This window comes from Microcaecilia unicolor, chromosome 10, assembly GCF_901765095.1.
Source record: "Microcaecilia unicolor chromosome 10, aMicUni1.1, whole genome shotgun sequence".
In the NCBI taxonomy this organism is placed as follows: Eukaryota; Metazoa; Chordata; class Amphibia; order Gymnophiona; family Siphonopidae; genus Microcaecilia; species Microcaecilia unicolor.
In genome coordinates, this window is record NC_044040.1 from 68,861,234 (window position 1) to 68,877,571 (window position 16,338).

The 16,338-nt window shown below is 42.0% G+C and overlaps 2 protein-coding genes across 6 annotated transcripts in view; one reads left to right on the forward strand and one right to left on the reverse strand.

Moving 5' to 3' along the window:
- The window catches only part of IRAK4 (interleukin 1 receptor associated kinase 4), a 47,149-nt gene extending 44,490 nt beyond the window's left edge, over positions 1-2,659 (forward strand). For all 4 annotated transcript variants that reach the window (XM_030215998.1, XM_030216000.1, XM_030215999.1 and 1 more), the window contains 3 exons: positions 1,477-1,539; positions 2,233-2,391; positions 2,509-2,659. In XM_030215998.1, coding sequence (XP_030071858.1) covers positions 1,477-1,539; positions 2,233-2,391; positions 2,509-2,553 — 267 coding nt within the window. In that variant the 3' untranslated portion in view covers positions 2,554-2,659. The remainder of the gene's footprint in view (positions 1-1,476; positions 1,540-2,232; positions 2,392-2,508) is intronic.
- Positions 2,660-3,820: 1,161 nt separating this feature from the next.
- TWF1 (twinfilin actin binding protein 1) overlaps positions 3,821-16,338 on the reverse strand; it is a 102,379-nt gene continuing 89,861 nt past the window's right edge. For both annotated transcript variants that reach the window (XM_030216203.1, XM_030216205.1), the window contains 2 exons: positions 13,517-13,638; positions 3,821-7,643 (listed from right to left, as the gene is read on the reverse strand). In XM_030216203.1, coding sequence (XP_030072063.1) covers positions 7,473-7,643; positions 13,517-13,638 — 293 coding nt within the window. In that variant the 3' untranslated portion in view covers positions 3,821-7,472. The remainder of the gene's footprint in view (positions 7,644-13,516; positions 13,639-16,338) is intronic.

Sequence of the window (16,338 nt, forward strand, 5' to 3'; positions counted from 1 at the left end):
CATCTCTAGGTCATTTATAAATATGTTAAAAAGCAGCGGTCCCAGCACAGACTCCTGGGGAACCCCATTAACTACCCTTCTCCATTGAGAATACTGACCATTTAACCCTACTCTCTGTTTTCTGTCTTTTAACCAGTTTTTAATCCACAATAGAACACTACCTCCTATCCCATGACTCTCCAATTTCCTCTGGAGTCTTTCATGTGGTACTTTGTCAAACGCTTTCTGAAAATCCAGATACACAATATCAACCGGCTCACTTTTATCCACATGTTTGTTCCCCCCTTCAAAGAAATGCAGTAGATTGGTGAGGCAAGATTTCCCTTCATTAAATCCATGTTGACTTTGTCTCATTAATCCATGCTTTTGAATATGCTCTCTAATTTTGTTCTTAATAATAGTCTCTACCATTTTGCCCGGCACCGACGTCAGACTCACCGGTCTATAATTTCCCGGAGCTCCTCCGGAACCTATTTTAAAAATCGGTGTTACATTGGCCACCCTCCAATCTTCCGGTACCACGCTCGATTTTAAGGATAAATTACATATTACTAACAATAGCTCCGCAAGCTCATTTTTCAGTTCTATCAGTACTCTGGGATGAATAGCATCCGGTCGAGGAGATTTGCTACTCTTCAGTTTGTAGAAGTGCCCCATTACATTCTCCAGGTTTACAGAGAATTCATTAAATTTCTCTGACTCGTCAGCTTCAAATACCATTTCTGGCACCGGTATCCCACCCAAATCTTTCTCGGTGAAGACTGAAGCAAAGAATTCATTTAATCTCTCCGCTACGGCTTTGTCTTCCCTGATCGCCCCTTTTACTCCTTGGTCGTCTAGTGGTCTAACCAATTCTTTTGCTGGCTTCCTGCTTTTAATGTTTCTAAAAAAAATTTTTACTGTTTGTGTTTGCCTCCATCGCAGCTTCAGTTCTGGGAATATATTTCTCTTCCAAAGGAAGCTAAGCAATTTTATAAGTTCTATTTCTATGGTATTGTTTTCTGTTTCCCAAAGTGTCTGAATTCTTGTAGCATCTCTTTTACCTGCAGAAAAGCTTTATGCAATTACCCTCTGGCTAACCGCTGGGTAGTGGTCCAAGATATGAGAGCTAGGTGCTGAAGGATGAAACAGTGGCCAACTGTGCACTATATAGAATCTGCTGGAAAGTGAATTGGCCTATACAATTGTTTGATCTGTATTAAAAAATGAAACAGTTTTGTTACCAACCTTTTACTTTGTTGAAGGTCTGGTTTAAAAGGCATTACCGTACACTTAACAATTCAGTAAAAATTAATATCTCTGTGGCATGTCATGGATAAACTAGCTCTTGGAATAGTAAAATGTGTGTCTGAATTGCTGATTACTATTTGAATAAAAATTTGATTTACATAGTGCTTGTTCAGAGTCCTAAACAGTTCTTGAAGATTAAAATTAAGGTTACAAAAGTAAGTAGCTTATATTCTATTTTCCTCATAGGTTCTGCTAGAAATAATAACAGGACTTCCAGCACTGGATGAAACGCGAGAACCACAATTACTGGTACTGTTCTTTGTCTCTTCAACCAAATAATTAGAAATAATTTCCAGGTGACTATTAAAGACCTCTTTCCAAAGTAATTTGATTTTTACTGACCAGTTGATTCCATTCAGGAGCCTAGGGTGTGCTGTTTGCTGTGACTTAGATTACAAGAATCACCTGAGCATTTATATTCCCTCCTTTTCTTTCTGAGGGTTTTTTTTTTTAAATTGGCATTTTCTGTTATAAATGGCTCTGTCCTCCTCCATGCATGCTTTTTGTAAAGATTATAGCTACGTTATACAGTTCTGGTAGCCATATTAAGGTTGGAGAAAATTGCACCCTTTGGGTGTCTTTTACAAAGCCACAGTAGAAATCAGCTGGCAGTAAACGCCGAGACACCCACAGGAAGATAACAGCCGTCTTAGCATTTATTGCAAGCTGACTTCTACCACGGGCTAAAAACGCTACCATGGCTTAGTAAAAGACCCCCTTTGTAGCTTATGGCAACTAGTAAAGGGCATAGCAGCAAATAGGATGTAGTGCATGAAATTTTTAACCTTGCCCCAAAGAAAGTTCTTCTAAAACTAACTCATCATCTTGATTTCAACAGAAGGATATTGTAGTGGTGGTGTTTTTTTTTTTTTGTCAGATTACTTATGACCTAGTTAAATCCTTAAAAAAAAGTTATACTGTAGTATCTTAATTTGCTTTTAGCTTGATGTCAAAGAAGAAATTGAAGATGAAGAAAAGACAATTGAAGATTACATTGATGAAAATATAGAGCAAGAATACTCCCATACAGTCGAAGAAATGTTTTCATTAGCTAGCCGATGTCTGCATCAAATGAAAAATAAGAGACCTGTCATAAACACGGTATATTTCTTTTGTGTGTGAGGCATCTCCCAGTGTTTGAGCTATACTATGTTTTTTTTAACATATATGCTATCACAATATTTTTCTCAATGTTCTACTTTTTTTTTTTTGTTACAGGTTCAACAGGATCTGGAAAAGATGGTGTCCATCCTGACAGTTTAAAATGGATTAAAACGTCTTTTATATATATATATTTTTGTAACAAACTATATAATTCTTAAACTGTCCTCTCTAATTCTGCAAATAAATATGTACCTTGTTACATTTTTTTTCAAACTTGCTCTGCCTTTTATAGAATTCAGTTTAAGGATCACTGTTGGCACTGGGAGTGCAGCCAATAATTTACACTCCAGTGGGATGATATATTGTTAGAATGCAGAGTGATCAAGGGAATCATAAAGTATCCAGTGATAAATCAATTCTTTAGCTCATTACGTATTCATTAATGCAATAATTGATTCAGTACAACCTGGGGGTGGAAGTGGGCATAGTTTGCCCTTGCAAAGGTTTTAAGACTTTCCTCTGACATAAGTGTTAAATTGTCTTATATACTCTTAGGGATGGGAAGGAATTGTACAATGCACATTTACATACTTACATAAGAGCAAGTCGTAACCTTTTGCAAGGACAAATCTTTTATTAATTTATGGTTAGAAAGCAAATTAAGAATCAGTATGTTATGGAATGCTGATGTTTGTAACAAAGCTATCATGACTTGTAACTAATGAAAAGCTATACAAACATTCATGAAATAATGTAATTAAAATATTGCAGTTTTCTTTGAGATTCTAGCTAAATGGCACTTGCCCTGAAATTCTATGTATTGTGCCTTAATTTCCGCATGAAAATCAAAGCGTATTATATAACAGTGCATGTAATGTAATTGGTTAACTAGCTAATCGGTGAGGTTAAGCTATTAGCACTAATTGGCATTAATTACAATTTATACGTACGACTTTCAAAATATATTCAGCAATTTGGTGCGCGTAACTTCCAAGTCGCAGAGTTGAAAATGGGATGTGGTTACAGGCATTTCTAAAATCTATGCCCATTATTATAGAAAACCAAAAGAAAAAAAAGCAGATCAAAAAAGACAAAAAAATAGAACAAGAGGGTAACAGAAGTGGTTTATTACAAGGTTACCCAACGTGGCCACGTTTTGCCCTCAGGCTGCGTCAGGGGTAAAAAGCAGTGAACCCCTAAAAGTAGTCATACAACCACCTTACATAAGTGCTTCTTAAGTCTGAAGCGATATCCCAAGCTTCCTCGGCAGACTTCACAATGCTATGTTGACGGGCTACAGCAGGGGAATGCTGGATCTGGGGGCAGTAGACAGCAGAGGTATTGAACTTTTTTGGTGGGTCATTCAGGGTAGGCCTGTGCCCCCTGTCGCTACACAACTGAAAAAAAAAAAAACACTGAACTGAGTTAAATCTAATGCAGTTTCCCCAATACAACTACAAAAAATTAAACACAGCCTTGCTGTCAAAATGCCTTCATTTATTAACCAGCACCTCAAACTGCAGTACAGTACATGAAAACAGAATCTTCATTTTAATACATTGCAGTGTTGTCCAAGTTTAAATCAGCAGTTATCTTTGTAAAAATAGTTTTAGCTTGAAAAGACAAGACAACCCTCATTACAATTCAGTATCCTAAAACAAGCTGCCTAGATTTACAGGGCAAGTTCATGTAGACATGCTGGTATTCTATCCATACACACATTAACGTGAACACAGCCGCACATAAATTAGCATGTAGCTACAAACCGTTCTTTCTGTAACTATGTGCCGGTATTTGAGGGCATATATTTTGCAGGTGGAGTGTAGACAGAGCCCATAGCTACAGATAGAGATTGTGAAAGTAGATGTATATAGTACAGGGCCGCCGAGAGACTGAACCGGGCCTGGGGCAGGGTCACCGCTACCAGGACCGGGGTAGGGTTGCTGCCCCCCCCCCCCCCCCCCCCCCCCCGAGATCTTTGCCAAAATACCTTGTCTTCCTCCAGTGCTGCTCTTCTACAGATTGCCTGCCCCTACAGATGTTTTTTTTTTCTCCCGGGGCATGCTCTGTTTCAAAACCGAGCATGCGCCCTGAAAGGAAAAGCCACCGCGCAGCTGGGCAGAAGAGCAGCACTGAAGTTGCTCCACCGGGTCCTCCCCAGCTGCGGCACTGGAGTTCTCTCTCTCCTGTGCCTGTCGGGACACAATCACTCGGGTCCCAGCAGGAGAGAGAGAGATAGGCCCTGGCTCCAAGCCTCCCTTGGAGGCCTGGGGAATTTTGCCCCCCCCCCCCCCCTCTTGGGGGCCCTGATATAGTACAGCATTTTATAATCTTAAGTGTGAGCTATTTATACCAGCTCTATTGCAGGTGTTAGTGCTTGCACCTTAAATATAGGAGCACATTTCACTTGCTATTCCAATGATCTATACTTTTCTTTATATAAAAAGCTTCAGCGGCAATGTTCTGTAACCAATATGCCTATTTTTAGGCACCAAAAATTACTTTCCACATGCCTTTGATTCAAACTTCAAAGAAATCCTTTGCTTTACACTGTACCTAGAGTTTCTTCTCATTTCATTGTTCCCTTGGGCAATTGCAGAATTCAAATGGAACACAACCCAGATGCCATAGTGACCAGAGAGAGCAACATCGATGGGTAAAGAATCAACATGCAAGAAAACCATTAACTTTACTGCTTTTCAATGCCAAGATTTCAGAAGGCATGTGCCAGTTTTAAATCCCCATGAAGTGTTTCTAACTTGAAATTTCATACAAGAAACTGCAAATCACACATTAATTTTAGCCCTTAATACTTGGCAACTGCAAACTTTTAATGCACTTTAGTGCCCCTTAATGCTTTCAAAGCCCTTAGGAAATTTAGGATGATGCCTTTTAAGTTAACATTCTGTAGTTACCGTCTGCAGCAGGGGTGGCCCGACCATTAGGCCTCAGATGCCACTCTTCAGGAGTGTTTTACCTTGTCATGGTTACAGTCCAAACCTGGCAGCAATTCTCATATGCTACCCTGCTGCCGACGGCACCCACCTCTTTACTGCGGCCTCCTCTCTGAAGTAACTTCCTGTTTCGTCAGAAGCTCAGGCAGCCGCAGTAAAGGGAAGAGGCGGGTGGCATATGGGAATCGCTGCCAGGTTTGGAATGTCACAGTGAGGAGGTAAAATGCCTGGGGGGGGGGGGGGGGGGGCGTCTTGCCTTGGGCCATCCCTGGTCTCAAGATTACAAAGTGCTATTTGGACCCTTCAAATAACCTGTTGATACAGACCTCCACATAAAGTGCTTTTCATACAATTTTTTTGTCTAAATGGGTAGCTGTCTTTTATACATAAAACTGAAGTAGCAAATGATCATCTTTTAAAAAAAAATTAGTCAACAGCAAGAACTCAAGAGTGTGTCACAAGGATATTTTCAACTAACTAACAAACTCAGTACATTTTTAGAGTTCATCTGCCCATTATGGTAGGCTGCCTTCCAACAGTATAACCCAATCTTGCAGGTCAAGGAAAGGCAAACTTAATTTGAATTGAGGGGCAGCTTCAAGAAACAACAAGGAGGACAAAAGACTCCAGCTACAGTGCTTAACAATGAACTTCTCAAGCTTAAGTTTCAGAGTGAAATAATCTGACTGGTTTGTGTTGAAATTTGGATGAGGAAATCTAGAGTTGGAGCTGTGCTAGAGAACTGCTGGAGAAATTACTGATGTACAAGCTGAAAGTATAACCCCCATGGCAGACATGATGGTTACAAATAATTTCACAAAAGCACAAGAGCCAGTTCCTTGACTTTGGCTATTCAGACGAGGCACTGCTTCAGTATCTTATAAAATCATGGAACCATATACTGCTTGAGTAGGGATGTTCATTCATGAGCGTGTAATTGGGTGTCAAAACTGTAAAATACATGCAAATTGCTTGTGCGTGTGTACACCTACAAATTAATATGCATAGAAGTGATGGCACACCTTTTAATTTCTTGTGTGCATAGTTTTCATCTCAAAAGGTCACATGACTATGGCAAAAAAGTGACATTCATCAAGAACCAAACTTATGCACACTTCTATTGCGCAATATACAGTACCGTAATGGTTTCATGTACACTGTCCTCTATGAAGCTTTGACAAGAATAAATGTTTTTTTGTTTTAACCAGTCTTTGCCACAAAAATTATATTTTGCTACATGTATTGTGGGTCACTGGCTGCTATGAACCTGATTCAAATATGCCTCCAAGGAGAATTTTTCACACATCACGATCCACGTTGACTTGAACCTACAGTTGATTAAAAGGAACTGCTGATTTAAATAGAACATAACATTTAGTGTCATAGAAATGTAGTGTTATTACTTCAGTTTACAGGACTTGAATTATATACCACAAATCACAAAATTAGAGTCTTTTCATTAGATTTCAAATAAATTCTGTAAATCTAAAAAGAAATAGAAATAAACTAAAGCAGCTGAACACATTCATTATAATCTTCATACAACATTTGCCAGTTTCTTGTAGTGGTTGAGGCTAGGAAGGAGAGAAGTGTTAACCTTAAACATGTACAGTGAACTTATTTCCTCTATGATAGGAATATCCCATGTTCATGGGACTTAATTTGGATATATGAACTGATTCAGATAGATACTCTTAGGGATCTGTTAACTAAGCCGCACTAGCGGCTTCCATGTGGCATTGCCAACACAGCCCATTCAAAGTGAGAGGGCTATGCTGGCACTAGCGCACAGCCAGCTGCGCTACCAGCTTAGTAAACCCCAGCGATAATGTGACACTCAAGACTTCAGTTCTGTGATTAGGAAGATGAGACAAATTTAGTTTTCCCAGTGGTAAGAGAGAATATTAGGAAAGGCATAAAACAGAGTTAAAAAAAACCAAAACAAAACATTTTACTACAATCATAACTCTTCCAAGTTGGAAAGGCAAGCAAGACAATACAAATCATATGACAGCAGTAATTTTGTTTCTTTTCAAAAATATGTGGAATGAATTTCAGTTCTTCAGCACTAAAGACTGGAGATTTTTTTTTTTTTTTTTTTTGCTCCCTCCTAATAGGCATGTGTTAATCATTAGGTGTTTCTGTCTCTGCTGGACCCCTGATTAGTCTTCGAATGCCTCTCTTTCCTGCAGGTCCTTTTGGTTTTGCAAAATTCTGTTTGTGGGCATGCTGCTTTGGATGAACCTCATCATAAAGGAAATCAGCAGTCAGCTCATCGCCATTATCTATTTCAATCTGTCAAGAGAGAAGGAAAAATGATCATTAGCTTTAAAAGCTGTGGTTAATAGTTGGCTCAGTCACCGACTGTAAGGATGCAGAGGCTTGCAGAGCTTTGAATCTGACCTGCTGGAAGTGCATAAAAGTTATTAGCTATTTTATTTATTTGTTGCATTTGTACCCCACGTTTTCCCACCTATTTGCAGGCTCAATGTGCCTTACATAGTACCGTCAAAGGCGTTTGCCCAGTCAGTGGATAACAAATACAAAGTTGTATAGTGATCTTATGAGGTATAAGTGGAGGGTCGGACTGGATGAAGATTGCGTGTTGTCCTGTTCGATCATAGTCATGCTATATTAATTTCTGTCCTTTCAAAGTGTGAAAATACCAGTCACAACAAAGGTGGTGTGGCCTAGTGACTAAAGCAGAGGTTCTCAAAGGGAGGATTAACCCTTTGGTAAGCGCTGGGCAAAGAAAAGCAGTGGGCCCCATACTGTTATATAAGTACATTTTAAATTGCCTATAGCAGTAGTTCCCAAACCTGGTCCTGAGGCATCCCAGCCAGTCATGTTTCCAGTATATCCACAATGAATATTCATGAGATAGATTTGCATGCAGTGCATAAATCTCTTATGAATATTCATTGGGGGTATCCTGAAACCTGACTGGCTGGGGTGCCTCCAGGACCTGGTTTGGGAACCACTGTCCTATAGCTTGGGCCTTACGTGACTGACTATTGAGAAAGCCAGCAGAGCAGGAGGCAGCTGGAAAGAAGCACTGCTCACCAGCTGCTCCTGATGACTGGAGGGCAATGCATAGATTAGATTGGGGGTGGGGGGGGGGACAGATCACTACAGGCTGTGGTGGCTCTATATCCTTCCTTCCACGCCAGGTACTTCATTTTGCTAGCAGTAACCAGGACAAAATTCTACCTTGGAAACCGTTAATTACACATGTGAAAGGGCCTTAATCCTGCCCTGGTTCTCAACCCACTCCTTGGGACACAACTAGCCAGTCAGGTTTTCAGGATGTCCACAAAGAGTATGCACTAGTTCCACTGTAGGCACATTTCTTGCAAGCATGTTCATTATGGATATCCTGAAAACCTGACTGGCTGGGTGTAGCTTAAGGACTGGACTCAGAACCACTGAATTCAAGTGAATGAGAACCAGGGTTCAAATCCCACTTCCTCCATGTACACTTCTTGTAACCTTGAGTACATCATTCTCTTGCTGCCCTGGATACTCTAAAATGGCCACTGTTTAACGGGCTTAACTCTCGTCAGCTCCACATACCATCGCGGAGCTGGCCTGTTGTTTGGCTGTATACTGGCCCGATTTTGCACCTACCAGGTTCGTTGGGCACCGCAGAGGTTTAATTTTCTCGTCAATATCTGGTTCGGACCGGAAAATCAGGGGAGCGGTTTTCTTTTTCGTCTTGCACGTCATGTCAGTGGTCCGGTTACATCGGTGTGGCAGTTTTGGGTCCAGGAGTGCCAGGACCGGCTCCCCACGTCGTGGGAAACTGTTGGTTGGCTCCTTCCCGGGGTTTGTTCGTCCCAGCTCTCCCTCAGCATTTCAATCGGCGTGCTCCGGTCCGCAATGGTCGTCTGCGCTGCTTGTGGCTGGCTGCTGTGCATCGAGGCCTTCATCACGTTGGGGAGATATACTGTGCATAGCTGCATCTTGAGGGGGACTTGCCTCCTACTGAGTCACCAGATGTTGCCTTTGGCTCCGGTAGACTGCATCCTCTGTTCCTCAGCAGAGTTATTGCCGGACCTGTTGGCTGCTGTCATCTGCCTCCAGTGGCCGCCTCCCCTCTCCAGGCTGCATGCTGCGCTTCTTCGGCACTTCGTCCGCGCTCGCTGGGACCCCCTACAGTGCCTTGTTGGGAACTGTTCCAGCCACTTTGATATATCTTGATGCCTGGCTTTCCACAGTCCATTTTAGACTCTTTTCCCTTCCCTTCTTCCTCTGTTCCTCTACCTCCTCTCCTGTCATTGTAATTGTTTTCTCAGTTCATTGTAAACCGTTTTGGGGCTGCTTTCAGTGGCAAAAAGCGGGGTATAAATGTTCTAAATAAATAAATACTAACTTATGAGGCAATTCTAGAAATGGTGTGTGGAGGTACACATGCCTTGTGCATGCAAGGGGGCACCTATAATGGCAGCGGTGTGTGCTAATGCATTACACACTATTATGATTGTAAGGTACTGTATAAGTGCCTTATCCTGCACTTACATCTAATCCAATCAGGGCATATACATTGGTGGGGCATGGGCAAGCCATTAGTGTGTCCACCATCAACATGCATATCTTACAGAACATCAGATGCATGTGTTAAGTGGCACAATTAGAAGCTCCCTCTTACTCCTGCCATTGGATTTGGTGTTAACTGGCATGCCTTTCTTTCGGGCATGCTGATGCGCGTTTGCACTAATAACAAAAGCAGGGTGCTGCACTGGGGTACCCAAAAGGGGGCGCTGCTTTATAGAACTGTCCCCTTAGATTGTAAGGTCTTTGGGAAAGGGGTTTAGTCTACCTGAATACTAACATTGTAAGTCACCTTGTGCCTTGCTAGGAAAAGCAGGCTAAAAATACAAAACATAATATTATAACTGAAATATCATTCACAGCTGCCATGGCAGTCAGAGAGAGAGAGAAGGAAGACTAAGCAGCTATGCAACCAAAACTAAACTAGTGTTCATAGCCAGGACTGAGTATCAGGACTTTATCAGTCACCAGTGCTGTCAATGAGAAATTTCAAGCGGCTCTTTCTTAGTTTCATTCTGCTTCTTCTTTTGAACTGCATGCGAATGCTGCAGACTTCCAAAACCGGTTGTGTTTATTTATTTAAAAATTTATAGACCACCTGTTTCCAATAAAACATTCACAACCCAATACACATCATCAGTGCTTTTTTTGTGGGAAAAAAGGTACTGGTACTCATTATGGGTGGGGTCGCCAACTATGGCTCCGCCCCTATAGTAGCCACACCCCTTATACCAGCCATGGCGCATATAAACAGGTATCATTGAAAATACTATACCAGTATAGGAGAAAAAAAATAACTTGTGATTTTTTTCATTATAAATAATTTCTGTAAGCTGTTACAGCTCCAGTATACGCAGTGCAAAATAAGACAGCAGATGTAAGTTCTCAAATTGGACATATTACAAACACAAAATGAAAATAAAATGATCTTTCTACCTTTGTTGTCTGGTGACTGTTTTTCTGATCATGTTGGTCCCAGTCTCTGATTCTGCTGCTCTCTGTTCCCTTAACTCCATTTCCAGGGCTTCCCTTCCATTTATTTCTTTACTTGCCTCCTTTCTTCTTCATTTCTTGCCCTACATCCATAGGTAAAAGCTGGGTCCTCCGCAGACTTGACTGGAGGAGGTATAGAGTGGATTCAGCTTTTGCCTATTTTCTCCACCCATGTGCAGTTCTTCTCTTTTCCCTTTCCCTCATCTCCATCAGTATGCATCTCCTTCCTATTCTTCCCTCCCCTCCATCCATATGCATCTCCTTCCTCTCTCTTACCTCTCATCCATCCATCCATGTCCAGCATTTTTCCTCTCTCCCTCCCTCTATGTCCAGAATTTCTCCTCTCCTCTCCTCCATCCATGTTCTTCTCACTTCCTCTCTCTTCCCTCCCCCTCCATCCAAGTACAAAGTAACAAATTCCCCATAACATCGTCAGAACAAATGAAAAGAAAATGCAGCCACAAAAAGTCTAGTCTTCAATAATTTCTTGAACTGCACAAAACTGTCACAAAGGCAAGACTGTCCAGGAAGGGCATTCCATAATGAAAACCAGAAGCTTGTGTGTCAGCATAATGTAGTTGCACCACCTCATCTATTGACAGTCACATAGCAGACTAATCTTAATACTCGTCTCAGCTGATAGGTAAAGCTTGCTTCAGATACCATGAGGGGAAAAACAGAATCAGTTATCCAGAAAGTTTTGTTTCCACTGGTCTCCCATGGACAACCAACCAGTGGAAGACCTATGAAATTTCTATGTGGAATTTAAGTTCTTTGAGTAATAAACTTTTATTTGGTTAGTCTTATGTAAATATTTCAGTTTCATGTTGTTCTCATTTTGTATTTTGGGAAGAAATTGGGCACATGTGACAAGTGCTAGACTGTGTGCCACAGTGCTCCATTTACCCCCTCCCCCCTGATTAAGACACACCTAACTGGTCTCATTTATAAGATATCCATAATAAATAAGTACAAGATATATTCATTAGGTCTGCAAGTGATTATTAATAGTGATTAAAACATTTAATTACACGGCAACATCTCCCATTTCCTCCAAGCATCTCTTCTGCTTTCTTCCACTCCCAACCCCTGTCGTTAGCAAGATCCAGCATCTATCCTCCCCCTGCCCTGTACCAGTCTACCTTAAAGGTGGTCTTCTGTTGGTCCCCGGCGGCAGCAGTGTTACACATATGTAAGACCATCAATAGAGTGTATAAGAGAGTGGCTAGCAACCATAGACAATGGCTATTGGCCCCAAAGGGGCGGGGATCAGTTCATGATGACATTGTTACTTGTGTTTAACCTCATTCTACAATGACCACCCACATTAAGAAGATCATAAGAAATCATTGGCCAATGATGCAGTTGCATGGCATATCCACAGCACCTAGATTTGCATATACACGATCTCGCAATTTAGGTGAGATGTTCAAATACCGGAGAGTGGAGTCTGTACCCAATGAAGAGAGGGGACACAGAAAATGCGGTAGTTGTCTGTATTGCAGATATGCCTGGGAGACCAAAGTGGTTACAAACCCTATTACTAATCGTACTATGGCACTAAGTGGAAAAACGGACTATAATACAGCATGTGTTGTCTATGGTATTAAGTGCCCCTGCTCTATGTGGTACATAGGACAAACTAGACGTAAGATCAAAAAACGCATAGGAGAACATTTGAGCAATCTACGTACCCATAAGAGTGAAGCCCCTCTAGTAGGGCATTGGGACGAGACGGGACACTGTGAGGATGATTTGTCTTTTGTGATATTATTTCATCTCCAACAAACTAGTGGTGGCAATGTAGTTTCTCAGCTATTGAGGAGAGAAGCTCAGTTTATATATGAGTGGTAAACTACATATTCCAAGGGCTTCAACAAAGCCATTGACTGGTGGACGATCACACACGTGTGATGCTGATAGGATTGTGACCTCATTTACGATATATATTGTGTGTGCATGCTCTGGCGTTTTTTCCATCTGGGTGGGAACAGAATACTGTTTACTTCCTGGAGTCTCCATGCTATTGCGAGTATACAGCGTTTTATTACTTTATATCTACAAATTGATGATTATATAGTAGTGGATGATATCATTAATGAATGTTTTGATTTTAGAGTCATGCAGTTTGCGAAGTGCGTTCTCCTGAGGACACCTTTTTGGTGAAACATGCAGCAAGTTGGGAACGTGTAAAGCATTGAACAGTTGATGTTGGACAGCACGTTTAAGCACTATTTCATGAATTTTAGCACCAGCACGAGCAAAGACAAAAAGAAAAAAAGATAATGAGGATGCCTATGGATTAACAGCCAACTTTCTTCGCTGGGTTGCCTAACGGCACGATACCTCTGACAGTATAAAGCTAAGTACCATCGTTTATCATTTTATATATAGTATTGTTTAAGTCATACATTGTGCCTCTTCTGACTGGTAGGTAGGGAGGGTTGTGCAATGATGGTGGCTCCCAGCGGCATGTTTTTAAGCTGTTTTTATGGCTGTGTTCCATGTGTTGGCATTCTGAGCACAATATACACTATTATACACCATTTAAGTAGTGATCTTGAGTTTATATGGTAGGTTTCTAGTACTTTGTATATTTCCATTAACAAGCAAACAATACTTACCTTTTTAACTACGTCCAACTGCAGTTGTTTTTCTAGAACTTCCAATAAGGGGCTCTTGCAGCTGGAGTAGAGCATACGTTCTCGTATACTGCAGTTGTATCCAGGCATGGAGTAAAGAAAAACTGAAAAAGAAAGGTGAAGGAGGTGAAACCTCACCCTGAAAAACCTTGCACAAGTTTTTCAATGATTTCAAAGAATAAGTGGGAAATCACCTAGCACACATCGGGGAAAAGGCAACAAAATTTGAGGAGCAAAAAATAAATTTTAAGAATAGGACCAGCAAATATTAAACAAGCAATCGACTAAAGCTCAAATATGACAAATTACTTTGGCAATCACTAATATTAAGATCTGACACAGAAACAGTTAAGGACAGGTGAACTTTAGAAATTGTAAACTACATAGTTGCCTCCAGGGGCGTAGCCAGACCTCGACGGGAGGGGGGACCAGAGCACATGGTGGGGGGGGTACATTTTGGCCTGCCTCTCTGCCTCTGCCACCTCTGGTCCACCTCGCCACTTCTTCCCTGTCGCCACCACTTCTCCCCCTCCCCTGCCGGTCGCCCCCCCCCCCCCCCCCCGGCCGCTGGAAAATACCTTGGCTGATGGAGGTCCCCAACCCCCGTCAGCTAAACCGTTTGACTCGCACTGCCTTACATTACTGGCTCCCTGTCCTGCTTTCAGCGCCGTGCATGGCGCTGAAAAACAGAGCCAGTTTGAGGGGGCCCAGGGTCCAGTGGCCCCCCTGTAGCTATAGACCCCTGAGGCAGGCCCTAGAGGCCGAAACACGACTCGTGTCGGGTCATTTTATTTGTTCTAATAAAGACCTTGTTTGGGAAACACCATTTATGAGAGGACTTTTTTGGATCCACTGGTTGTACATTTGACCCCCTGTAGCTACGCCACTGGTTGCCTCAGGGATCACTTGTGGTATATCAAGTGCTGAAAATAAATAAATACAGATAATAGGCCAATGGACTACAAACAAAATGGTTTACATCCAGCACAGAAAAAGAAGGTAAAATAGACAAAATAAAACAGACAAATGCAGCTTCTGTAGTACAGAACTGGAAACCGTTAACATCTCATCATTAGGTGTTGAGTATACGAACACCACAATATGGTAGCAGGATTCATCTACTGGAAGCTATGTAAACCACATAACATTACTATACCACAAAATATGACCCTGAGAGAATGAAGATGACACGATCAACTGAGACGTTCCCATTCCAACAAAAAGATGCAAGGAAACCAACATTGTGATTCAGGAGAACACATGAATGGCATTACTAGAAGTATCTGTACCAAGCAAATGTGCAGTATGAAGAAAGAAAAGAACCACCTCGGGTGCCAAAAGATGCAATTACAGAGCAAGGAAAATGTGGGAGAAAGATACAGAAATTATTCAATTTATACTTAGTGCCACCAGCTCATTTACAAAGAATTTCCAACTGAGCCTTGGTCCACATTACACCCTACAGGGCCGGTCTTAGCAAGTGCGGGGCCCTATGCAGACCAATTTGACGGGGCCCCACCCTAGCTCCGCCCCCACACTAGCTCCGCCCCCACCCTAGCTCCAGAGCCGGCCACCCCTCCCTCCGAGCTCCAAGGCCCCCAGCTCCAGGGCTTGTCGATCCTGCACAGTCAATGCCAACTGAAAACCATGTCTTTTTCACAAACACAGATACACCCTAATCCACTACAGAATAAGTAGTAATATTTAAACTTTCTATTTAGACAAAAATTAAACTGAACCCCTAAGATGCCAGACTCTGCATACAATACAACACCACACCACAAAAACAGAAAATGTCCCCTAGTACTGTGCAAAATATAAAGACAACAGATGTAAATTTGAAAAAAAACTAACAAATACCAATCACCACTTTACAAATTAACAAATAGAAATAAAACAAATACAGAAAATGAAATAATACCATTTTATTGGACTAATACATTTAGCTTTCAGAGGCCAAAACCTCCGTCCTCAGGTCAATACAGTATACAGCTGTTACAGTATCCTATCCTGACCTGAGGAAGGGGGCTTTGTTCTCCGAAAGTTTGTCAAAATGTATTAAAATTAGTCCAATAAAAAGATTACCTTATTTATATGTTCTATTATAAACATTTATTAACACAGCTACAATACTAATATCCTAAAGCAAAAAAATAAAAATATATATTTTATTTACAGTTTGTCGTCTCTGGTTTCTGCTTTCCTCATCTTCTTTTCACTGTCTTCCTTCCATCCAGCATCTGTCTTCACTCTCTCTCTGCCATCCAGTGTCTGCCCTCTCTGCTGTTCCCTCCATCCATCTCTCCCTGCCCCTTCCGTGCACATCTGCCCTCTATCTCTGCCCCTTCCATTCACTGTCTGCCCTTTCTATCCCTTCCATCCACTGTCTTCTCCTTCTCTCTGCCCCTTCAATCCACCATTTGCCCTCCCTCTCCCATCCATCCGGGTCTGCCCTCCCTCTCGCTCCCCCTTCCATCTAGGATCTGCCCCTCTCTCTGCCCCTTTTTTCAGCCCCCAGTTCCAGCCCCACTATCCCACCAGTCCCCCCGTTTCAGCCCCAGCCCTTTTCTCCCACCAGTCCCGAGCTTCAGCCCCCAACCACTCCTCCCTGTCCCCTTTTCAGCCCCCAGTTTCAACCCCAGTCCCCAGCCCTTTTCTCTCACCAGTCCCAAGCTTCAGCCCCAGCCACTTCTCCCTATCTCCTTTTCAGCCCCCAGTACCCACAGTTTCAGCCCCTGCCCCTTTTCCGCCTCCAGTCCCAGTACTAGCCCCCTTATCCCACCTACCCTCCTTTTCAGCCCCCA